Here is a 23,692-nt window from a genome sequence, read left to right on the forward strand (position 1 = left end):
CTCAATGACCTTCAGCATTAAACAGACTACTGTAACTTTTAGACTTACGCTCTTAAAAATAAAGGTTCTTTATTGGCATTGATGGTTCCATTAAGAACCTTTAACATCTACGGAACCACGGTTCTTTAGATTATTAAAATATTCTTCACACTAAAAAAAAAAAAAAGAAAAAAATGGTTCTTTTAAGAACTGATCACTGTAAGGTTCTTTGGGGAACCAAAAATGATTCTTCTATGGCATCGCTGCAAAAAAACAAAACACTTTTGGAATCTTTATTTTTAAGACAGTATATGCAAATGAGTTTCCATATTACATCAGGATGGACTAAGGTGTTTGAGCTCTTATAATATTTCTGCATAGTACAAATCAAAAGTTTTATTTCAAAAGAGCAAGTAAAAGCTTTTAATGGTTTTTATCCATATTCTCCAGTCCTGTCTCTGTGATTACACATGGAGTTCTGGCTCTGTATAGAGATCCAGACTCTCACTCAACCCTCCCTCTCTATCTCTCTGCTGTCTCCAGGCGGCAGTGAGTCGTCCTGGGATAAAGAGAAACTCCAGTCCCCCCCCTCCTCCGGAGCCCAGCATGGTCTGGCTCACGCCGGCCTCTCCGCTCAGCACGGCCTGTCAGGGTCTCATCTCTCTTCCCTACAGCAGAGTCATCTCCTGGCTAACCGTGAGTCATTCATTCATCACATCCACTCATTCACTTGATCGCCAGCTCCAGGTCTATTGATTCTTCTCGGGCCGATTGACCTACACGTCGTGTTAGTTATTCCTTGGTTCAGTGGTTCGTTCTTTTGGTTCGCTCTTACGTTAAAGATAAGGTGGAAAGTGTATTTATGACTATCAAATCATTTTCATGTTTTCTTATACCACATTTTTTGTTTAAAGACACAGTCACGGGGTGTTTTAAAATCCTTTTGCCCTCCAGTTGGTCGTTCCTATGAAAACTATGAATTGATTTCATGTTGCCTTTAAATATAAAGTGAGTTGATTTCTGCCTTGTGATCACAGTTTACCAACGAAGTTCCATGTAAACAGTCCGTCCCTCTCTGTGTCGTTCTCTCTCAGGGCTGGACCTGCCATTTATGATGATGCCCCACCCCCTGCTGCCCGTCAGTCTGCCGCCTGCCTCCGTTGCCATGGCGATGAACCAGATGAACCACCTGAACACCATCGCCAACATGGCCGCAGCTGCTCAGATGCACAGCCCCCTGTCCAGAGCAGGAGCGTCCGTCATCAAGGTAACACACGCAGCCACAAAGTTCAGACTTCAGTGGCCAAACGCAGAACAGTCATTCATTAGGACTCAGATCTCTCAGCTAGAGTCAGCTCATTTTCACCGCGTGCACAGCACATCAGCTGCAGATCCCCTCAGATTGGTGTCTTGCTCCAGTGACACGTTAGACACGAGCCTGTCTCGCTCTGAGCCATTTAACACCTGGGAGAGAGCTGTATAGCAAACCGTCTTAATTTCTACAGGAGAGAGAGAGTTTGATTCCAAATACTCGGAGGAGGAATAACAGAATAAATGTTCTGTTGGGTCCGTGCGGAGTGTGTGTTAGGGAATATTAGATGCAGGCTTTTAAGACAAACACTATCTGTTATCTTACTGCCATGTTCCCCCTGAGAGGAGAGTGTGTGAGTCAATTTACAGTTGGAGGAGGACACTTGTGTGTTTCTCTGAGATGCATAAATGGCCCGAGGCGTACAGTACACACACATACACATGCACACTTTTACATAGATGTTCACTGCCACACACTAAATAGCAAGAGCTAGTCAGTGAAAAACTGACTTAAGCAAAAGTCTCCATGTAACCTCACTGCTATCTAGAAGAAACATTTGCGATATTAAAGAGATTTGTGGGTTTTTTTTTGGTTTTTTTTTCTTCCTCTGGGAAAATCAGATATTGGAAGTAAAATATATATATATTGAATTAAATATTATGTTTATATATTTTTTGTTTTCACTTTAATTTGAAAGGTTTAGTAATGTTGAAGTTTTTTAATGTCAATATAGTATTGCATTTTTATTTATTAGTTTTAGTTTAGTATGTCAATTTTTTTTTTTTTTTTTTTTTAAATGGCTTTTATGGTTTTGGTTTTGGTTTTAGTTAACTAAAGTATTGCTGGATTTTGCTGAGACACAGAGTTTTTCAGTTAAAATGGCAAGCCTGTTTGAGTCCTTTGTAAAGAATATGTTAACTGAATCTGTGTGTGTGTGTGTGTGTGTGTGTGTGTCAGGAGTGTGTACAGGACAGTCCGTCTCCTGCTCCGTCTCTGGAGGAAGCCCCTCGTCCCGGATCACAGCCCTCTTCCCACCCCAGCAGTAGTGTGTCCAGCTCACCAAACCCACACACACAGAGTCCTGAACGCCTGGGTCAGTACAGACACACATGCACAGTTAGTTTAAATGCAGACAAACCATAGACTGAATGTTTTCTATAAAGCTAATTATAATGACTACAGACCTACTGTATTTCATAAATACTTTGGTAACACTTTAGTATAGGGAACACATATAAACTATTAACTACGACTTTTCCCTCAATAAACTCCTAATTTACTGCTTATTAATAGTTAGTACCGTAGTTGTTAAGTTTAGGTATTGGGTAGGATTAAGAATGTAGAATAAGGTCATGCAGAATAAGGCATTAATATGTGCTTTATAAGTGCTAATAAACAGCCAATATTCTAGTAATATGCATGCTAATAAGCAACTAATTAAAAGTCCCTAAAATAAAGTGTTACCAATACTTTTTACAAATAACAATGTTCCCACATGCTTCCAATGGAAGGTTTTGTCAGAATTGCATCACTTGACTTCTGGGGACAACCTTGAGGACACATTTTATACATGTTTTCTCTTTGTGTGTGCAGTTTTGAACCAGACCGATGGAGACCTGCCAGAGACACGAGACACCGGCATCAATATGAAGAAAATCCTTAAAGAGAAAGGTTAGTTCCTCACGGCATCACACTAAACACTCGCTTGCAGCGTAGACATGGTGTAAACGTGCAACACAAAGTTTTGTGGGAAAAAAAGGTCAATAATGTAGCAATGCGTGAAGCACCACTTACACAGGAGTCACTTTCAAACCAATCTTTTTGTCGGTCAACGTAACATATTTTGTGAAAAAGTTGAACCCAATGCAGATTCTGTGAGGATAATGTTTCGCTGTTATGCGCAGATTCCTATTGAATTGACTGGATTTTGCCCACATAATTTTGTCAAACAAAGGTAAATATGACCATAAAGTCATATCCTAACTTAGCCAGACAAGAAAAAAAAAAAAAAAAAAGGAAACCAAGTGACTGACAGACAGAACGATTTGTCGCTTTTGGGTCTCATTCACAAATATGCATATGCGTGAAATCTGCGTACAAACGTTTTCATTACCAAATCATGATTCATTAATAACTTTTGTACTAAAATTTATTCTAAATTTATGGAAAAACTATGAACAACTAAAACCACATGGATAAACAATCACACACAGATGCATGTATAAAACATGCATAACCTGAATCAGGGCCTGAATTTCATTTTGGAAAATGAAAATGGGATACAGAAATGGAATAGATTGAATATTTCATTGTATAAATTAAATACAGATATATTCTTCTCACTATCTTTTGCTCTTTGATTAACATTAATGACAGACCACAGCAGGTAAATTAGGCTGCTGTCACTTTAAGAGCTAATGCATTGATCCAATATACTGATACTCTTTCTCAACTCTTTACGCTCAATTAGGACATAACCGACTGTGTTTATGTAAATAAATAATTTTGACATAATTTTGTGTTTCTGACCATTAAGACACGAAAAAGCATTCAGTTTGATACTCGCCAGCTGTTTGAGAGGCGGCTTTATGTGTGCGCTCTCGGTATGAGCACGCAGAAAACCGTCTGTCAGAGAGCGCGCAAGTACTACTGAATGCTTTAAAAGCGTGGAATGTTTAAATTGATAGATCGTGCATATGATAAACTTTAGTAACCATGTAACACTGGCCCGAAACGCAATCGAAAGTCTTGTATCGCAGCAGGCAGTTCCCTTGTACAGACAATGTGGTGATGTGAAGCCATGTGCGCATTTTGAAGACGAGAGAGAAGACGCGGCAGCACTCTCGCTGTTTGTGAAATGATGTCTCACAGAAAGTTTTCAAATTACTGATTTGATCTGATAATCTGTGTGAATTAATTTGCTCATTCAAACAACAAGCTAACTGAATAAATGTTTGCCGGAATTTCCTGCCTCATAAGTGCGAAACCTGCAGGAATGAGTAAAATTTTGCGCAATACCCGCAATCCCACACCAAAATTCGAGCCCTGTGTATACATGTCTAATTAATATTAGAATGAAGTTAAGAGCAAATTCCTGTGCATATGAATGCAAATAATTCATTAGTGAATGTATTATAGCAATAGAAAAACCCATGTGGAAAACATACAGACCAAATTTTAAACATCGTCTCAGGAACAATGTAGTAAATTGCAGCTGACTCTTCGATGAGGTCAGTTTAACGCTGCCGAGTGTATTGACATTACACACAACATTTTAATGCGGACCGATGCTCGTTAGTTAAATTTACACCCGTTGGTTTAGACTGGCAGTATATCAGCGTCACAACACTTCTCTTTTAATTAATGACTTAATTAGGAGCTTAACTGAACATGTATGAAGTTCATATTTATGGCCTGTGTGTGTAGATGAGTGTAAGAGAGCTGTTAGAGCATTTAAGTGCATAATTTATCATTATAAGAAATGTTTTGTTTTTTTTGTTTTCTATGACACAAAGATATGCAGGTGTGTGTGTGTGAGAATCTCAGATGTCGTGGTGTGTGTGGGCACTGTTTCTGGAGCGTAACTTGCACGCGAGTGTGTGTTGGTACAGCAGGTGGCGGCCCCTAACACACATCACACACAGGGCTGCTGGGAGGAGACAATGCAAAGATGCCCTGAGGCTCTCCTAAAGAGATTCAGTGTGCACCTGGCCTCCGACCATATTTTATTAATGTGTCTGGAAAAGAATCTACCCCAAACACACACACACAAACAAATGCGTGAAAACCACAAACCGCTCTTGTTTTAAAAGTGCAGCATGCCGCATTTACTGCAGGGTTGAGAAAAGAATGCAGGAAATTTAGGTCACTGACCACATACACACAATGACTATAATTATTTCTATTTTTCATGTTCTCAATCGTTCCTGATCATTCCAGCAGATTCCAAACTCACCATCAAACAGATTTTATATCTTCAAACACGTATCAGTAGACTTCTGCACTACTTTATCCATCCTTTTTGTCCTATCTGCGCATCATTTTAACCCACACACACACACACACACACACACACACACACACACACACACAGCAGTGGGTCTCTCTTGAACACCAGAGAGGATTGACTTAGTAAAGATTGGCCATGATTATATTAAATATGTCTGCTGTAGTTTACTTCTACGATGTGCTGTCCAAGTGTGTTACATGCTGTTATGAATTCTCTTCTGTTCATGTTAGTGAGTGTCTATTTATTGAGCTTCAGTAATTCATCCCCCCTTTACTTCATATCCTCTTTCTCTAACCTATTTATCTTTGTTTTTGCATTTTTACTGTTTTATATATTAAAACCACTTATATGACCTGCAACGGATTTTAATATCTCATATCAGGAGACTATATTTTACATTTTCTGCTGAAAGTGTGAGTGGTGTTTAACTGTGAAAAACTCGCCACCGCAGTATTAGGGTGTTCTGGGTGGTTGCCAGGACGTTGCTGTGCAGTTGCTAGAATCTTGCTTATTGGTCTAATTCAAAAAAGTCTCTGATATTCTGGCCCCTACATGGTCTATGGCACTTTTTTGCATGACAGGTGAAAATCACAAGTCTAAATCAAAAGTAATAGCACGTATGTCCTCAAAAAGCAGCATAATTTGAGGTCTTCTTTATATTTGTAGTACACACATGGTGTGGAATTTATACACTGAAGTTTAAAGGGGACCTATAATGCCCCTTTTACAAGATGTAATATAAGTCTCTGGTGTCCCCAGAATGTGTCCGTGAAGTTTCAGCTCAAAATACCCCACAGAACATTTATTGTAGCTTGTCAAATTTGCCCCTATTTGGGTGTGAGCAAAAACATGCCGTTTTTGTGTGTGTCCCTTTAAATGCAAATGAGCTGCTGCTCCCGGCCCGCTTTCCGAAAGAGCTCACACTTTTCAACAACAAAGGTGGAGAATCTCACGCAGCCAAAATGAGGTTTGTCAGTAATGGTGTTCAGCCTTATATTGTTCAAACTGGAGTCGGACACTGATGGAGAGACTCAGGAAGAAGTTACAACTTTTAGAATGAAACTGGGCGTTTCTGAATGGTTAGTGGATAAATTTATGTAGTTGCTGTGGAGTTGATTCAACTTATCAACTAGCATGTGCCGTCATGTTAATCTTTTGTGCAAATCCAGCGTTGAATTGAAGCAGTCCGGCGTGGCCTCACCCCCTTTGTTGCGGGGGAGGGGTTTATGTATATTTTAGGGTTAGTGATGTCACTAACCTGGGAAGAAGCTCGTTGTAGTCCCTACCAGCCATTTGTTGTAGTCCTTAAACAGATAATTCTTTAAAAGAAAATATCTCTTTTTACATTGAACGTTGAGCGTCATAACTTTGCAGATGTTGTTTTCGCTCAAACAGCAACATTACACACTAACTAAAGTTAAAAAAGTAAAATCATAATCAACCACCCCTTTAATACCTAAAATTTAGTTTTTACTGTAACATCCCTTAATTTTGGTAATATCCATTTTCAATAGTGTGCCGATGTATGAAGCACAGCTCACAAAGAAGTCATTTTCAAAGCAAGCAGTGCAGTGTTCTGCTGGTCAACATGGCAAATTCACTAGACCAACTTGAACTCATTGCAAAATCTTTATGGGGAAATCTTTCGCCCTCAAACATAATTCACGATTGCTTGTATATCTATTGAAATGACTGGATTTCACCCATGAAAATTCACTGAACAATGATAAATATGACTGCACCTCAATCTCAAATCTACAAATCTAAAGTGAAAAAGATCAGTCTCACAAACGTAGATTACTCAGGGCCAATTTTCCTGAATCCTCACGAAAGGGCCATTGAATTTTAAGCACTGTTTGGCCTCTGTGTGTGTGTGTGTGTGTGTGTGTGTGTGTGTGTGTGTGTGTGTGTGTGTGTGTCGGTGATGATAAACAAAGTGACGTGGTGGTACGTGGTGATGAATGGTGAAGCCCGGGGCCAGGAGCACTGTGTTTCAATGGGACTTTAGTGAGTGAACCCCCTCTCTAGCTCTCCATAAATCACTCGTTCTCTTTACCTCTCTTCCTCTCTTTCACTCAGGGCTGGTTGAATGCCAACAGGAGCTGCTCTCACTGCAGGCAGGGTCTCTCATTTCTTCCGTTAAAGAGCAAAAGGAAATTCTGATATTATTCTGTGTGGTTTTGGTTCATATGCAAACCATTTAGCACATACTAACATTAATCTTACAATCAGGCCACTGATTCTCGCAGGCCTTTGAGAAAAAGTGTAACAAAGTCATGCAGCATGTGTAAGAATGACTTCTTGTTAAATAGTAAACGCAACATTTTTCCACACATCAATAACACTGTTTTATCATTAGATGGCCTATTATTGTTGTTAATTGAATCCCAAACCATTGAACAACATTTATGAGTGAAAACCAAGCGACCAACTTTACATAAGCATATAGGTGTTTTCCAGAGCTGAGAGGCTAATGTTAGCATACTGTTTGTTTTAGGACAATTTAGAGCCACTTAAGCGTAAAATTACACCTTTATTTTGGAGTGGATGCAGAACCATAAACTGTAAATGTTGGATGGGTTCTGTACAGTGTAAATTGAACAGGAAATTGTGTTATTACCGTGGTATTAATGCTAATGTGCTAAGCTAACGTAGAAATCAATCATATTTACAGCCAATTTTAATTTTTGATGGAGCATTCAAGTCATGTCAAAAAGATCAAATTTACGAGTCAAACACTTTTTATGAGTGGGGAAAATCTCTGGAATTCTGAGGAATTCTTTGAGCCCATAGATTTTGAGGTGTTTCAGTGGGAAAACATTGCGGTTGCAATGAATGCAGCTTCTGTATTGAATTAAATTTGTTAAATTGAATTGCTCCAACCAAAGCGATTTGAACACAACTGACGTCGTGATTACGACTTCTCAAAATGTAAATATGAACTTTCCAGAAACACCAATATTTCAAAGTAAAATGAGAAATGCAGGGCAGGACTTGATTTTGTCCATCAAAAATTGATTGGATGGTGAAAAGTGATCTCAGGTTGTTGGAGGAATTAAATAGTTCAAACTAAGATTGACCCAGAAAAGGTTCATTTGACTTCATGTTGATTTAAAAATCAACATGAAGTCAAAAGAACATTAACATGGATGTCTGATTTAAATTTGACTAATTCAAATGACAAATGCATTCAACATGCATAACATAGACCTGACAACATGCTAAGCAGGTGCCACTGTGTTTTTCTTTGATTTTTGTTTCTCAGAAATCACTTCATTGTACACTTAAAATCTAGTCCAGAGTCTATATGTGTTGTGTGATAATGTGCTAATGTATTTGGCTTAAGCTGATGTGAAGCACTTTGGCTGTAGAAGCACTTAGTGTACGTTTGTGTGTGTGCGAGAGGGAGCATGGGTAGGCCGAGACTTGTGCTGCGTAATTGCTCTGTCCAGTTTTCCACAGAGTAGATATGTAGCATCTGGTTACAATCAATGTTTCCCTCCGCTATTATGAAATTAGCTGCGCGGAAATGATTTGAAATGGCCTGTAATGATTTCTGATAGAAATGTGCGCCATTGTTTCGCCCTTTGAGATAAGCGTGCTGGTAAATAAGTCACAACAAACGTAAAAGGAAACCGAAGCGATCACTTTACTTCGTTCCAAGTCAGGGATCGGTCCTCCAACAGCAAGCGCTTGGCTTTTCGAGCCTTGTATTTTTAATCTTCATTTTTGTTTGTTTATTCGCAAGCCCCTCCTTCAGATATGTGCAAAGGGGACCATCCATGGGCTTTGAAGACCCTTTTTGATCATTAGGTTGATTGCTGTTCTAAGCGCGTTTGTGATGGTTTAATTAAACCAAGACCCTTTGCGGTGCCCCAGCGGCCCTCGAGAGCTCTCCGGCTGGAGGGTTAGAGGGTCTGCTCACGGCGCACGGTGTTTCTCTTTGTGTTAACGATGAGGAACAGATATTAGGTGAGGAAAATCAATGACATGTTGGAAAAGAAAAAGTAAACAGTTAGCAATTTGGGGCAAGGTTAGCACGGTTGAAAGTCACCCCACAAAAGCGACATTTTTGGACGAGAACACAAGTGATAAATGATGTGCGCTCTATCTCCTTTCTCTCTCTCTCGCGCACACACACAGATGAAGGCAGAGAGGAGGAGAAGGGTGAGGACAGGTGCTTGTGTTCTGCTCTGGTTCTGAGGGAAGAGTTGGAACAGGTTTTGTCTCTCAGGCTTGCGCAGTCTCCTGTGCGGTGTCACCATCACATCTGAAGGAAAGCTGCCCCAAGGCAGACAGAGATACTCGCACAGATAAAAGAAAACAATACATGTGCCAGAATTAAATAACTCTAACTATCAGTTTACAGAGGAAGCAACGTGATGAACACATAGACATGCACAGTTTTAACTCGACGTCATACAAGTTAGTTTATTGCAATAATTATATCTTGTCCGAGGTTATCAGATGAGCTTTTTTAACCACTTAGCACTATGCTAAGCTATATGCTAAATTGTTAGCTTGCTAACCAAAGGCTAAGTGAAAACAACCGTCGTGAAATGACGTCACACTCTGCGGCGTCTTTTTATAAACATGAATTCAACATATGACAAACAGTTATACATTCAAAATGTAAAAATATACGATCTACTCAACTTTACTGCAAAAATATGCATTCTTTTAATTTAGCCAAGAGGTCACGCCGTGACATATCGAACTTCTGCTGGTCACAAGTAATTTGAATTCACAGGAGTTCAATAAACTTGAACTTTGGAAAGCAGCAAAATGCGAAACTTATCACATTAGCTTGCGTTTCTGGCCTGATGCATTTGCGTATGAATGGAAGTCAGTAGAACAAAAAGTGTAGTGCGCATACTGTTTAGTAGGTACTACATTTGAATAAGAATTTTACGACCATTAAAAAAAGTATGTTCTATATTAGGGGTGTAACGATATATTGCGTCACAATATATCGCAATACAAAAATGCAACAATATCGTATTGTGGATAGTGATAATGTGTTGTGCATAGTTCACCCAAAATGAAAATTACTGCATGAGGAAAAAATTCAAGTTTACAGAGTTTTAGTGTCAGTATTACATTAAACTACTATATAAATATGTTGAATATAATGTATAATAATGCAATGGGGGAATATTTGTGGGTCCTGATAATGCCAAATGTCTTATGTTACCAGTAAAATATTATTTTAAATACATCTAGTCAGTGACAAGAGTGTAAACATATTCCTCTTAAATAAATCTGTGTTTCAGCATTAGAATCATTAATATTTTTATTCTGGTGTCACCATTGTCCTGTGCATTGGGTTATCAGCACCAAGTCCAAACCTATTCATTTCCACTTCCAATGTAATACCAAATTTAGCATTTTAATCAACAGCACATTTTTTTGTTATCCTTTCACCATATGTCTTGGAGAATCGCAATAATATCGTATCGTGAGTTCAGTATCGTGATATGTATCGAATCGTGACATGAGGGTATCATTACACCCCTATTCTATATAGTATGAATGAAATCCGGACAAACTACATACGGCATCTTACAGCATCAGTTGTCTCTTCACTGCCATTCTCCTGTCCCATGGCCTTGTGGGATAGTAAAGTGTCCATCAAATGCACACTTCTTAATCTCGATGGAAGTAGTAGGTAACTTTTTTACGTCCTACTGTTTTATGAATACTATGAATTCAGACATACTACTCTTTTCATGCTGTTTTTCACTTACAGTATATTCAATGCAGGGCAAATGTACAATGTGCCACCTGTTAATATTGCTGCTTGCTATGCTAGTTCTTCCCAGGTGGAATCAGAGGAAGAGGATGTTCTCAATGTAGAGAACATTTTACCACGCAAATTTGTATCCGCCTTGAAAACAGGTGCCTATAATTTGGATGCCAGAAGTTAAAGACTATTTGTATATCTTTATCAACTTTAAAAGGTATGGTAACATATAGATTAGACTGAATGCAAATACACTAAAGGCTAAACTCTATTCTGATCTTAATATGCTGTAAAACGAGCGAAAGTCACAAAAGAGTTCACATTTCCAAATAAAGAAAATGAAAGGACAATTGGACCATGTGAGGAAAACTTTCTCGCTGGCGTCTCGACTTCTTTTTTGTGTCCCTTGAGACGTGTTCATCTCGCAGGTCCATTCCTCCTGCGCTCAGGTTAAGGGCTGCTGTGTTGACCTAGTATTCCTCTCATTTAATATTCCACCTACTGCTCTTCACACGCTAATTGGGGGAGAAGGAAATGCTCATTAAGGCTCATTTCATGTACACATATTCATTAGGCACAGGGCTGGAGTGTCAGGAAAACGCAGCCTGGCCTCTTTTCTAGTTTGTTTACTTTCCTGTTTATTTGCAGGTGTATTTGTTCGTTTAAATTGCCCTTTCCTGTAGTCTCCTGTAGACTTAAGTGAGAATGCGCCCAAATTAGTTGTGTTTGTTTTTAGTCTATGTCGTTGTTTTACACTTGGTGAAAGTTTGAATATTTGCTTGTGCTTAAAATCCATGGCCTAGTGGTTCGTGACATATGCTCTGACACATTGAGCCTTGGTGCTTGCTTGGGAAACAGAGGTTTGAGTCCAGTTCATTTTATTTCCTTAACCCTGTCTGCTTTCTCTTATACCCGTCAATGAAAGTTGAAAAATGGCAAAAACAGAAAAAGTGGATTTAGTTTAGCTTTCTAGTTCTCCAAGTCACTGTACTGTTGATTTCTAGTTAGTTTTCCTAATATACTGATCCAGTAAGTCAATGTAGTGCCACTTTTATAGCTCTCATTGCACCATTTAGATTGAACTATTCTTTCATTTTGCATTCCCACCATTCTCTATCATCCAGAACAGCCCAGACGTGTTCTGCGGTCCAGCCTTCATATGGTTGTTAAAATGTAATATACACTAATACCCCCTCATTCACTTCCTCCTTCAACCTATTACTGTTAGGGCTTTTTATTGTCCTGCTTTCATCTTTTTCTGTGTATACGTATGTATCGTGGGGGTTAACTAACGAACATTGGTCCTTTGCTTTGGTTGAGCTCATTAAGTGCTTTGTGCATTTCCTTTTGGGGGCCTGGTTTTAATGTAGCTTGTTATTCTGCGCTCTAGTGAATCAGGGGCCCCGTGGACCTCAAGTTTTGGAAGTGTAACCCCTGAGAATTATTTGAAGTCGAAGAACGAAATTAAGAGGTGATAGGGAGTGACTTGTGCGCCGTGTTGTTTTCATTGACTTTCATTTACTGTGCCGGTAATATAGCTTGCGGTTTGGTGGTAGGAAGTTTCTGTGCTTTGTTGAATTTTTGTTATAGCAAGTCAACAAACCAGAGGATCTTTCAGATTAGTAAGTTCAAATAGATTTGTGCTTTCTATTGGTCAGCACTGTGAATTCGCATGAACTTGAAAATTAGCAAAAGCTAAGGAACTTTTTCACCCTCATGCACAACTCCCAATTGAAATGACTGGATTTCATCCCCCCAAAATTTTTCAAAGCAATGATAAATGTGACCAGACCTTCACTGTAATCAGCACACTAGGTTACCTATTTTCATGTAAATTGCAGGTAGTTGTGTAGATTGAAGACTGTCTACTAACACATCTCTGTATGTTTGTGAATCGGTGAGGGTGTTCATCTAGGAGTTTCTTCCGTCGTGTTACTCCTCTGTGAGTTGGGTCTGATTGGACTGTGTCTCACAGCTATAAATACCACCCAGGCGTTTGGATCCCCATGCTTTAGGGCTCCCCTGGCGCCTCCTGTCAAACACTGCCATCTTGTTGGGAATAAATGTCTAACTGGCAGAGGGGCGATCTGTCTCTCTCAAGCTTTTTTCTCTAGTGGGCTAACGCTCCATCAGAGTCTGTATGCCATCGGATCGGCGAGAAGGTCCTCTTGTTCACCCTATTCTCTTAATATTTTCTCAATGTTTACTTACTCTTGTTTTATTTCTCTTGCGTTTTCCTTTTTCTTCCTGATTTCTCAATGCAATTGCCATCCATTCATTTTCCCAGAGGCACAAACTGTTCAGAACAAGTGTTGTGTGCTCACTCAACCTTACGTGATCGACTTTGTGATGTTTAGTTGCTGACTGAGAATGACACACAGAACATGTCATATTTAAACCAAAAATGAATGGAAACAAAGACAATGAAGCTTATTTTAGGACCATTATGATATTTTGTATTCTCACATTATTTATGACAGCTAAAAATTGCCCTCCAATATGCATTGTAGTAATGCAAAAAATAAATAAATAAACACATTTAAATTTTTATAACTATGGTTCCAAATTAAAAAGGTAAATTAAATGTTAAATAAATGCAAATAGTCATAATAATATATTATTTACATGTTAAAGTATTTAAAATGCAGATATTACATTATTCTTAACTCTAAAATATTGGGATTTACATAAATAATAATAAAATTAAAACATCCAACATGCTTAATTGCCATTAAAATGAACATCACTACACAGTCTTAAATGGTACTAAAATGCTTATTTTCATTTTTGATGTCACAATTTTCGAACAGCCCTCATCCTAACCTGATTTAATCAAAACAAGGCAAAACGAATAGTAAAGTCAGCAGCTACAACTTTTTGCTCAGACTGCACCATTATATACACTTGTCACTAATTTCCTCTCATGACATTATTAATATAGTGCTAAAAAGGACCTCACAGTTCAAAACAACCTCAAATAATGAGCTGTTGCCCATCTTTTAACATTTACTCTGGCAATTATGGTGATTAGTTGTGTGCCTTGATCTTCATATGTAAATCTTTGTGTAAACAAACCTATATTAGTGTGTGAGCGCGGGTGCGAGCATGTACACGTACCTGACAAAAACACTGTGCCGTAGATGTGCACTAAATTACCCCCTAATTGGATCCCTTTGAATATTCAAGAGACGTCCCCTTCCGACACATGTACAAAATAAAAACTAACAAATATGTGGGGGCAAGAAAAGCACACTGGGGTTAAAGGCGCTGAGGGAGATAGCCTTCTTCCTCTCGTTCCTGTCCCCGGCATCTGTTCATCCATATGGAACGGGGGGCAGAATCCACCATCTCTGGGAAGGCTGACATTATGTCAAGCAACTCGCTGAGAGAAAACCATCTTTAGAAGAAAAGTTCGAGGAAGAGACATGAGGAGAAAGCGTTTTCAAATTTGATGAGGTTCTAGTACATTCCCAAACACTTTACATGGCTAGTCGACGCGGTAAATAAAATATAAAAATATCCAGTAATCAGAAATGTTTATCATTAATTTAAATTGATTATATAAATGATATATATTGTAAATTTAATAATTAAATTGGAAATTTAAAAAAAAAAATCTTTGAAAGCATTTAAATCAAGCTTTTCAATTGGTGTAAATCTTAAAGCAAAACTTTGTCTCTGTTTCTTTTCTCTTTTTTTTTCCTCTGGTGGCCATGGTGGTACTTGAGTTTCTTTGTTTTTGACCGGTAAGAAAGCTTTTTCCAGGAACTTCATATTGTCTTTATTTTTAGTGGACAGCAAATAAAAGGTCTGATAGATGAATTATTGATTGCAGTGGTCAGTTAAAAGAAAAAAGCACTTCCCTTCTTTTTGTTAGTTTATTTATTTATCTGTTTGTTCACTTTGTACTCTCGCCTGGCGGTGTTTTGTCGGGTTGAGTGGATGGACGTGTTTTGTTCGATGGGACAGGTATTTTTTGAGTTACTTGCATCTTTTAAAAATATTTACATTTGCAAAAAATGATTTGGTATTGTCTTCTGCCGGGAACCAAAAAGACATTTTTATCCGACAAACATACACACACTATGTACAAACAAACAGATCCCATTGTGCTTGGCCTCACACACACACACACTCACACTCACACACACACACACACACAGTATCATTACTCGTGCACATTACAGTGAGGGGAGACAGAACGGGGGCACTTTGTAAATGTCATGGGCCGAGGGCTCTTCCACCCTCTTTGCTGGATGGAATAAAATGAATTGAAGTGAACACTATCAGCAGCCGCAGCAAGATAAATCTGTCGTTTAAAAGGGACTTGCAATTAGGTGTGCAGGGGCCAGCAGGAGGGCAGGGCTTTCAAGAGCCTGCTGCCATTAACCTCCTTTCTACTGCCGCATTGACCTGGGATGTGTAGTTTTTAGTTCCCCAAGCTTGAATTTCAGTCATCTACTCACCAAAAAGAACTACAAAGAGGTTGATTTTGATTTTTAACTCGTTCATGAAACGAGCCCATTTCAGTAAAACTGAATGTAGGTGACTTAAATCTTTCAATCAGTTTAAGATTTGTTTCCTGATTCATTCATTGACCCTTTTTTTGTAAGTTACATCATTACGCCAGTAGGTGGCGACAAGTCGCTGTCTTTTTGTGTATTATGAATGAGTCACTGAATCATTCATTTAACAGATTTGTTAAAAATACAGATTCCACTGAAAGTAAAGCAAAATCAAATTGAATTGTACAGCGCATTTTTTCAAATTGTATCAAAGCAGCTTTACAAAATAATAATGATGTTAATGTTTATAATATCTTTATGCCATATTTAGCAGACTAGAGCTGCAGTGAACCAAATTTTGGAACAAAAAGCCATTTCAGTTTTAATGAAAGATTAAGAAGACATATGTGATATATAAATTTTCTAAAATGAGTTATTGTTATTCACATTCTCTATTAAAAAACCTTCAAAATTATGTATTATTTGTTGTAATCCGACAAAAAAATGAATGAGCTACACCTGATTGAAGTCGATAGAGTCGGCAAACTCAATTTTTACAAAAATCGAGCAACCATACCTTAAAATCCCTGGTAATACCATCAAATTTGGTACGAACCAAGTCAAAACCCGTATCTATAGGGAAAAAAAAAGTGTGTGTGTGTGTGTGTATGTATGTATGTGTATATATATATATATATATATATATATATATAATTTATTTATTTTTTTTTTTTCATGATTCCACAATTGTTTGATTAATATTAATGTAACAGACAGCCTATATATTGAGACACGGATCTAATATATGTTACACATTAGATGTTTTTCCCCAACAGTTAACCAAGCATTCTTTTAAGACATAACAGATAATGTTTGTGTGAATACTCGCCAAGACAGATATTTTGAAATACTGTAATTCTGTGTATATGTGTATATTGGGATTGCGCGATGCCTGGGCTTTGTGAGCTTCGGATCTGTCAGTCAGCGTGAGTAAGATCGTTTTGTTTACATCAGCATGAGTTTGAAAATCACATTTCATTTGTTCGGACCCATACCATTTAGAATTCGCTATGAATATTCACAAAGTTGAAATGCTGCGCTTTAAAACAATACCAAACTTGTGCTGAGAGGAAGCGCCAGTCGTCCAGAAGCGAGCAGACAAAAACGGCATTTTTCATGGTCAAAGGAAAAGTGCTCCTCTCAGAAATAATAATGTGCAGTGATGAATCGTACACAATAAGACCAGAAAAACGTACAATCAAAATTTTAATGTAGACTTTAAAGCCTGCATAGTGTGTGTAATTGAACACAAGGAACAGATGCACGGCCGTGAATGATAAACACACACCCTCTTGCGCTTTTAAACATTTCTGCGGTCTTCACCTCCAGCTTTATCTCACAGTTCACCTCACACCTCTCTCTCCAGCGTCCCCTTCCGCTCACCCCTTTTCTCACCCTATCCTTCTTCCTCTCGCGCGCTTTCCTCTTCACACTCTATCTGCGTGACCTTCATCTGCTCGCCACTTTCAGCCGGCACCAAAAACTTAATCACACACTGTCAACCTGTAAGGAGAGGAGGAGGAGGGCGAATTCTTCCCCTCTTTCTCTTGGCTCCTCTCTTCTTTAATGCCCTTTGCAGTGGCGAGGAAAGAAGGGGAAAATTTATAGCTGGTGGGACAGGTGGGGTATGAACAATGGGCAGAAAGCAGTGCAGGGTTATCTGGTGGGGCGCGGGAGAGCGCGTGGCAGGGAAATCGATGTGACCCGTGATACACTGTCATCACAATTCCCACCCCAGCTGTCCTATTTGTCTTGCGTAGGGAGCCCTGGACGGGCCGTGTCAACGTGCGCTGAGAGAGGCCCTGGCCAGATTAGCCGGGGTGAATCATGACTGCTCGCGCTCTTTCTTACTCAGGCCCAGTTCTATCTGTTATTGCTGGTGCAGTGGGGCTATAGTTTGTGGCCTGGCACTGTGGGTGGGAGGGGTTGCCTATGGGGCTTGTGGGTAAAATATGGATTGTGTGTGTGAAAATAAGAGATTAACTACTATATGGAGGTTTGGACACAGCAGCTTTCTGTTTCATCAGAAATACACGGTGAAGTGCTCACTCGGTTTATATTCTCCCCGCTGAGTGATATTCGCGTTTACTGTTTCTGAGTGTACGGTCGAGTCTCGCTTTGATCGTAGCCAGTTCATCCTCTTTGAAACAAATTTGTAACTCACTTCACGGTGAAGTATCATTTTTTGGGATTAAAATGCTTTCTTCTGTCCCAGTTTGTTATGCAGAGACTATAAGTGGGCAATTTGTAGGTTGATTTTATAACTGTGGCAGCATTTAAAGATTGCTCTGTGAGTTTGAGTGTCCTGACCTTCCCAGCACAGCAACAACTCAACCAATGGTATGAGTTTGGGGGTGGGGTTATCTGTTTGTTTGGCCAATGGTAGAGAGGGGAGGAATATTTGAGAAACCAGTTTGTAAACAATCTTTTTTAATTCTGCTTGGTGACACAGAAATGACACAATTTACTTGGAATAGGTTTGTCACTACACTGAAAAAAAAAATGGTGTAGAAACAATTTGCACTTAAAGGGTTAGTTCACCCAAAAATGAAAATTCTGTCATTAATTTATTTACCCTCACGTCATTCCACACCTATAAGACCTTCGTTCATCTTCAGAACACAAATTAAGTTATTTTTGATAAAAATCCTATGGCTCAGTGAGGCCTGCATTGCCAGCAAGACAATTAACACTTTCAGATGCCCAGAAAGCTACTAAAGATGTATTTAAAACAGTTCATGTGACTACAGTGGTTCAACCTTAATGTTATGAAGCGATGAGAATACTTTTTGTGTGGCAAAATAACAACTTTATTCAACAATATCTATTGATGGGCGATTTCAAAACACTGCTTCATGAAGTGTCAAAGCTTTACGAATCTTTTGTTTCGAATCAGTGGTTTGGACCGTGTATCAAACTGCCAAAGTCATGTGATTTCAGTAAACGAGGCTTCGTTATGTGATAAGTGTTTCGAAATTTCAGTGGTTCACCACTGGGGGGCATGACTTTGGTAGTTTGATACACGCTCCGAACCACTGATTCGAAACAAAAGATTCGTAAAGCTTTGAAGCTTCATGAAGCAATGTTTTGAAATCGCCCATCACTAGATATTGTTGAATAAAGTCGTTATTTTGTTTTTTTGGTGTATTCTCGTCACTTCATAACATTAATGTTGAACAACTGTAGTCACATGAACTGTTTTAAATACATCTTTAGTAGCTTTCTGGACATTGAAAGTGTTAATTGTCTTGCTGGCAATGCAGGCCTCACTGAGCCATCGTATTTTATCAAAAATATCTTTATATGTCTTCTGAAGATGAACGAAGGTCTTACGGGTGTGGAACGACATGAGGGTGAGTAATAAATGACAGAATTTTAATTTTTGGGTGAACTAACCCTTTAAGCCCTGTGTACGCTAGTGTACACGCACAGTCGAACGCACAGCCTTGGAAAGTATACCTCATTTGACTCGTACGCATACACATGCACAGTTTTGAGCAATTTCTCGCTACAAGTTACAACCCATGTAAACATCTTTGTATTCTTTCATGCTAGAGTACAAATGAGGGTACTTTCTAACCTCTTCACACAATCTCGCATCTATGTAGGCCTCCATTGTCGCTGTAGCTTGCATGGTCTGGTCTGTTCTGTTTATGTAGTTTTTCTTCGACTACCTTGTGAATTGACCCCCCAGTGCACGTGGGGGGTCCTTGTGGATAAACTAATTACTGCAAAAAAAAAAAAAAAAAAAAAAATTAAATGTGCAGGTGCGACGTGCGAGTACAAAGTACAGGTGGTTACAAAAATCCGGCGGTGCACGTACAGTACACACGTCACGCACACTGTACGCTGACCGTCGCATACGTGTAAAAAGTGAAGTACACTTTGGGATTAAGAAATTGCTACTAAATTTCACAAATAATTACAAAGAAATGGCAAGTTACACATTGAATTAAACATGACATTTTGATGAAAAACTGGAATGAATTGTATTTTCTTGTAAAACGTACTTCAATAATCTGCTTTATTTACTACTTTGAAAATAATTTTTACAGTGTTTTAATTTAATAAAATGTACACATCAGAATATAAATTATAAGACAAATTTTATGAAGTTTTACAGCGTTTGCCCTTCTAACGGTCTTTACTAAAAAAAAAGACTTACTAGATTATTGTTGGTTACAGTGTCTACTTCCTTTACTTTTAACAATTCATTTATTTGTGAAAAATACTATAATAAGATTACAGAATCAAGAAGTTCCTATTTAAAGAATAATTCTGTTTATTTTAGAGGTTAATTGTTTTTTTTCCATAATGATTAATTTTAACTAATTTATTTCTAATTTAGTAAAAATTATGTGAAATAAATAAGTATAAATTGAAATGGTTGTTTACTAGCTTAAATTAAATATTCTGATATCATATATATCAGCTTTTAGGCATTCTGCTCTCTAAAAATTCGGCATTGGTCATCAAAAAAAAAAAAAAAAAGTCAGTCAACCACTATTTTACACAGAACAAAATAAAACCGTTATGATGCCAAATTGAATAACAATAAATTAAATGTAAATTGTAAATGCTCATTAAGGCATGTGTTAAAATGTTAATGTCGACAGTCATAAAACACTGGTGTGTATTCATATTATGTTCTGTGTTTTGCCAGATGAGGCTCAGTTAGCTTTGCCCATGCAGAAGACAGGGTTCGAGAAGCTTCCTCTGGGCACTCAGACTCTTCCTCCAGGCTTCCCCGCCCCCTTCCTGTTTGCAGATGGCCTCTCTTCCGTGGAGACATTGCTCACTAACATCCAGGTACATTCAGTGTGTGTTTTGTTTGCATATGTTTGTAAGGAATAGTTCAATCATAATCTACTGATGTTCCAAACCCTGTTATTCCCAGTTCATACTGACACGTCTGACAGGATTGCTAGTGAATGATTTAAATTTCAGTGTGTTCCTCTCACAAATCCATTGTATAGCTTCAAAAGACTTATAGATGTGTATATAACTATAAAATTATTAACAGAAACTGGGAGTTGATATGGGTAGATTGATTGACCACAATTCATTTTGTGATTCCAAAAGTTCTTCAATAAAAATGTGTAGGATTTTGCATCTTGATTGTATGTTTTTTTTTTTTTAAATATTAATAATTATAAAAATTAATATATTGATATAATCCTGCAACCCTTTGGAAGTTTGCTGAGGACCTCTAGTGGGCCTCGGCCTCCTGGTTGAGAACCGCTGCTTTAAAATATATACAGTATGTATGTTGCATAAGGGAACTGTGGATGTTTATCTGTGTATTAAAATCGACTGTGTCTTGTGTTGTGTTGGCGGCTCAGGGTCTTCTGAAGGTGGCTGTGGATAATGCCCGTGTGCAGGAGAAACAGGTGCAACAGGAACGCAAGGAGTTAAAGATGGAGCTGTACAGAGAAAGAGAGATGAGAGAGAGTCTGGAGAGACAACTCACCTCTGAACTGCACAGCCGAGGTACATACACACACCTGATTAAACTGAAGGACATTAGGGTGGTTCATAATTTAACTATTATCGTCATATGCTGAAAAACATTTTCACTCAAAAATTCTTAGTAAATTTCACAATTGATTACAAAGAGACAAGCAAGTAAAACATGAATTAAACATGACATTTAAGTAGAAAGCACTACAATAATCTTTGTTTTATTTAAAACTTCAAAAAATCTTTTACAGTATATAATATTTAATTTTTACAGCATATAATACATGATATAATAGTTATATTTTAGGTCCAGAGTTTCCACAGTCATATAAATCGTTAAAAAATTATGAAAAATGTATGGAAGTTTCTATAGTAATTCTATGACTTTTTTTTTTAATAAATACATTAAATATTTATAATATTATTTATGTAATTATAATAAATATTTATAGTCATTAAATAGTAATTATTTATTCATAAATACATTTATAAATTGTTTAAATTAAGTCTTATCCAGTATTCACAAATGACTGGAAAAGTCATGGAAATCCATTGGTCTTACAATAATCATCATTTTCTTTTAGTAAACACATTAACGCGTGACGAACACTCAGGAAAAAGCTCAGTGTATGCCGCCAATTCTCTCCCTTCATCGCAACCAATCCGTGTCACTAGTGGATTTACTGCCAATTCAACTCCTGCCGTTTGCGCCAAGAAATTAAGCCAATTATTCAGCTGGATAACAACTCTGACAATATGTACAAACACCTCAATAATTTATTAGCCATGGCTGTTACAGCATTTCATGTTATTTTAATGCGCACTGTTATATGGTGGATGATTTGGCCAATCAAAGGCAAGTAATTAGAGGTGCGAGGAGGAAGGGACATACATTTAACGCTGTAAGCGAGCGAACACGCCGGGAGCTTGTTTTAAGGTCTTCTGCCAGACTCTGAGTGTTTCAAAAGGCTGTTAATTGCTGTGAATCCACATATACACAGAGTTGATTATGTTTGCACATATTCAGAGATTGTGTTGTGTGAAAACATTGTGCTGTGTGAACATGTGTTGGTGTGAGGTTTGTGTACAGCTGTTGTGTTGTCCCAGAAATGTGAATTGATAGGTTTAACTTGATATTTTATTAGTAGTGCTACTACGATTACTCGTAGTTAGACTCTTACAAATAAAGGTTCTCTATTGGCATCAATGGTTCTATGAAGAACCTATAACATTGTACAAGAGGTTCTTTATAGTGAAAACCAGCAACTTCATGCCAAGAAAAAAATGGCTCTTGTAAGAACTTGAACAAACCCCTAACCCTGAATGTGATTAATAGTAATAGTTGATGCCCAAGCAAACACCACTAACTAGGCCATATTTCCATTAGTTTATTACTTTGAACGTCTAAAAACCTTGCAATTTTACATATCCTTTCTGAAAGCTGTTGCACGTAGCGCACCATATGTTTTTGTTTTGCTAGTGCTAATGAGCACTTTCAAGTCTCTAATGTGTGAACGCGAGTCTGTGCTGGCGTCTCCTTGTGTTTTCACACACCATGCTGAACGAGCAAAGTGTTTTACGTTTGAATGTTTGTTTAAACCTCTTTCTTGTCTCCCTCAGCCACTATTCAGAAGCGTCTGAAGAAGGAAAAGAAGGCAAAAAGGAAACTGCAGGAGGCTCTGGAGTTTGAGTCCAAGAGGAGAGAGCAGGTGGAACAGGCTCTCAAACAGGCCACATCTCCTGAGAGTCTCCGCATGAGTCTCAACGGTGGGGTTCCGCTTTTTGACACCCAGACTAACTAGTGTCCTAACTAGATTTGACACAATAAACGACAAGCCCACGGTGAAATCTCATTGGTCCAAAATCCTGCTCCATATAGTTATGAGATCAACAGGTTGAAAGCGTTCCTGAAATAAAAGTCTCAATTTTTCTACCATAAGCTCAGAGTTTGTTAATCAATGATATTTGCTTCTGTAGAAGCCAAACACTTTGCATTTAGCATATTACAGTATTCATAATATAACATTAAATTACGAATATTGTTGGACGTAACCCTAAAAGAAAGATCCACCAATCAGTGAAGTCACTGTTACCATGCCAAAAGAGCTCAGCAGTGACCACCCACTCCCATGAAGCATTGCGAATGTCAATTGAGTCAGTTTCGCTAAACTTACATATTTTCAAAATAAACTTCAAATATATTGTTTTTAATGAATGACTTGCATTCATTGAATTATATTGTACAGTTGTTTGTGATTTAATTCAGTTCTCAGTGCTTTATGGGTTGAGTAGCTATCCCACATATACGAATTTTGGCTTTTTACCATTCTCTTTTTTTCATATTTTCTTATAAAATGCTTTGTGGTTTGGTTTAAGGCTTATAACGGTTCATTGAGGATATTTTTTTTAAAAAATATGTATGGAGAAATGAACGAATACTTCCAGAATCCCTGAAAAAGTGAGTGGTCAATTGTACATTTTCTTAAAAATTAAGTGTGTTATATTTGGCTGTGATTATGTTGCTTTCATTGACAACAGAATATTGATTTAAAGGGCTAGTTCACCCAAAAATGACATTTCTGTCATTAATTACTCACCCTCATGTCGTTCCACACCTGTAAGAC

The 23,692-nt window shown here is 38.0% G+C and overlaps 1 protein-coding gene across 2 annotated transcripts in view; it reads left to right on the plus strand.

The window, feature by feature from the left end:
• The window catches only part of dacha (dachshund a), a 182,796-nt gene that overhangs the window by 146,198 nt on the left and 12,906 nt on the right, over positions 1-23,692 (plus strand). The window contains exons 4-10 of one of the 2 annotated variants that reach the window (XM_051877523.1): positions 523-675; positions 1,074-1,246; positions 2,249-2,384; positions 2,885-2,962; positions 20,272-20,417; positions 20,951-21,098; positions 22,689-22,835. In XM_051877523.1, the coding sequence (XP_051733483.1) occupies positions 523-675; positions 1,074-1,246; positions 2,249-2,384; positions 2,885-2,962; positions 20,272-20,417; positions 20,951-21,098; positions 22,689-22,835 (981 nt within the window). The remainder of the gene's footprint in view (positions 1-522; positions 676-1,073; positions 1,247-2,248; positions 2,385-2,884; positions 2,963-20,271; positions 20,418-20,950; positions 21,099-22,688; positions 22,836-23,692) is intronic. The other variant, XM_051877524.1, reaches the window with a different exon arrangement.

This window comes from Ctenopharyngodon idella, chromosome 21 (genome assembly GCF_019924925.1).
Source record: "Ctenopharyngodon idella isolate HZGC_01 chromosome 21, HZGC01, whole genome shotgun sequence".
NCBI classification, from domain to species: domain Eukaryota; kingdom Metazoa; phylum Chordata; class Actinopteri; order Cypriniformes; family Xenocyprididae; genus Ctenopharyngodon; species Ctenopharyngodon idella.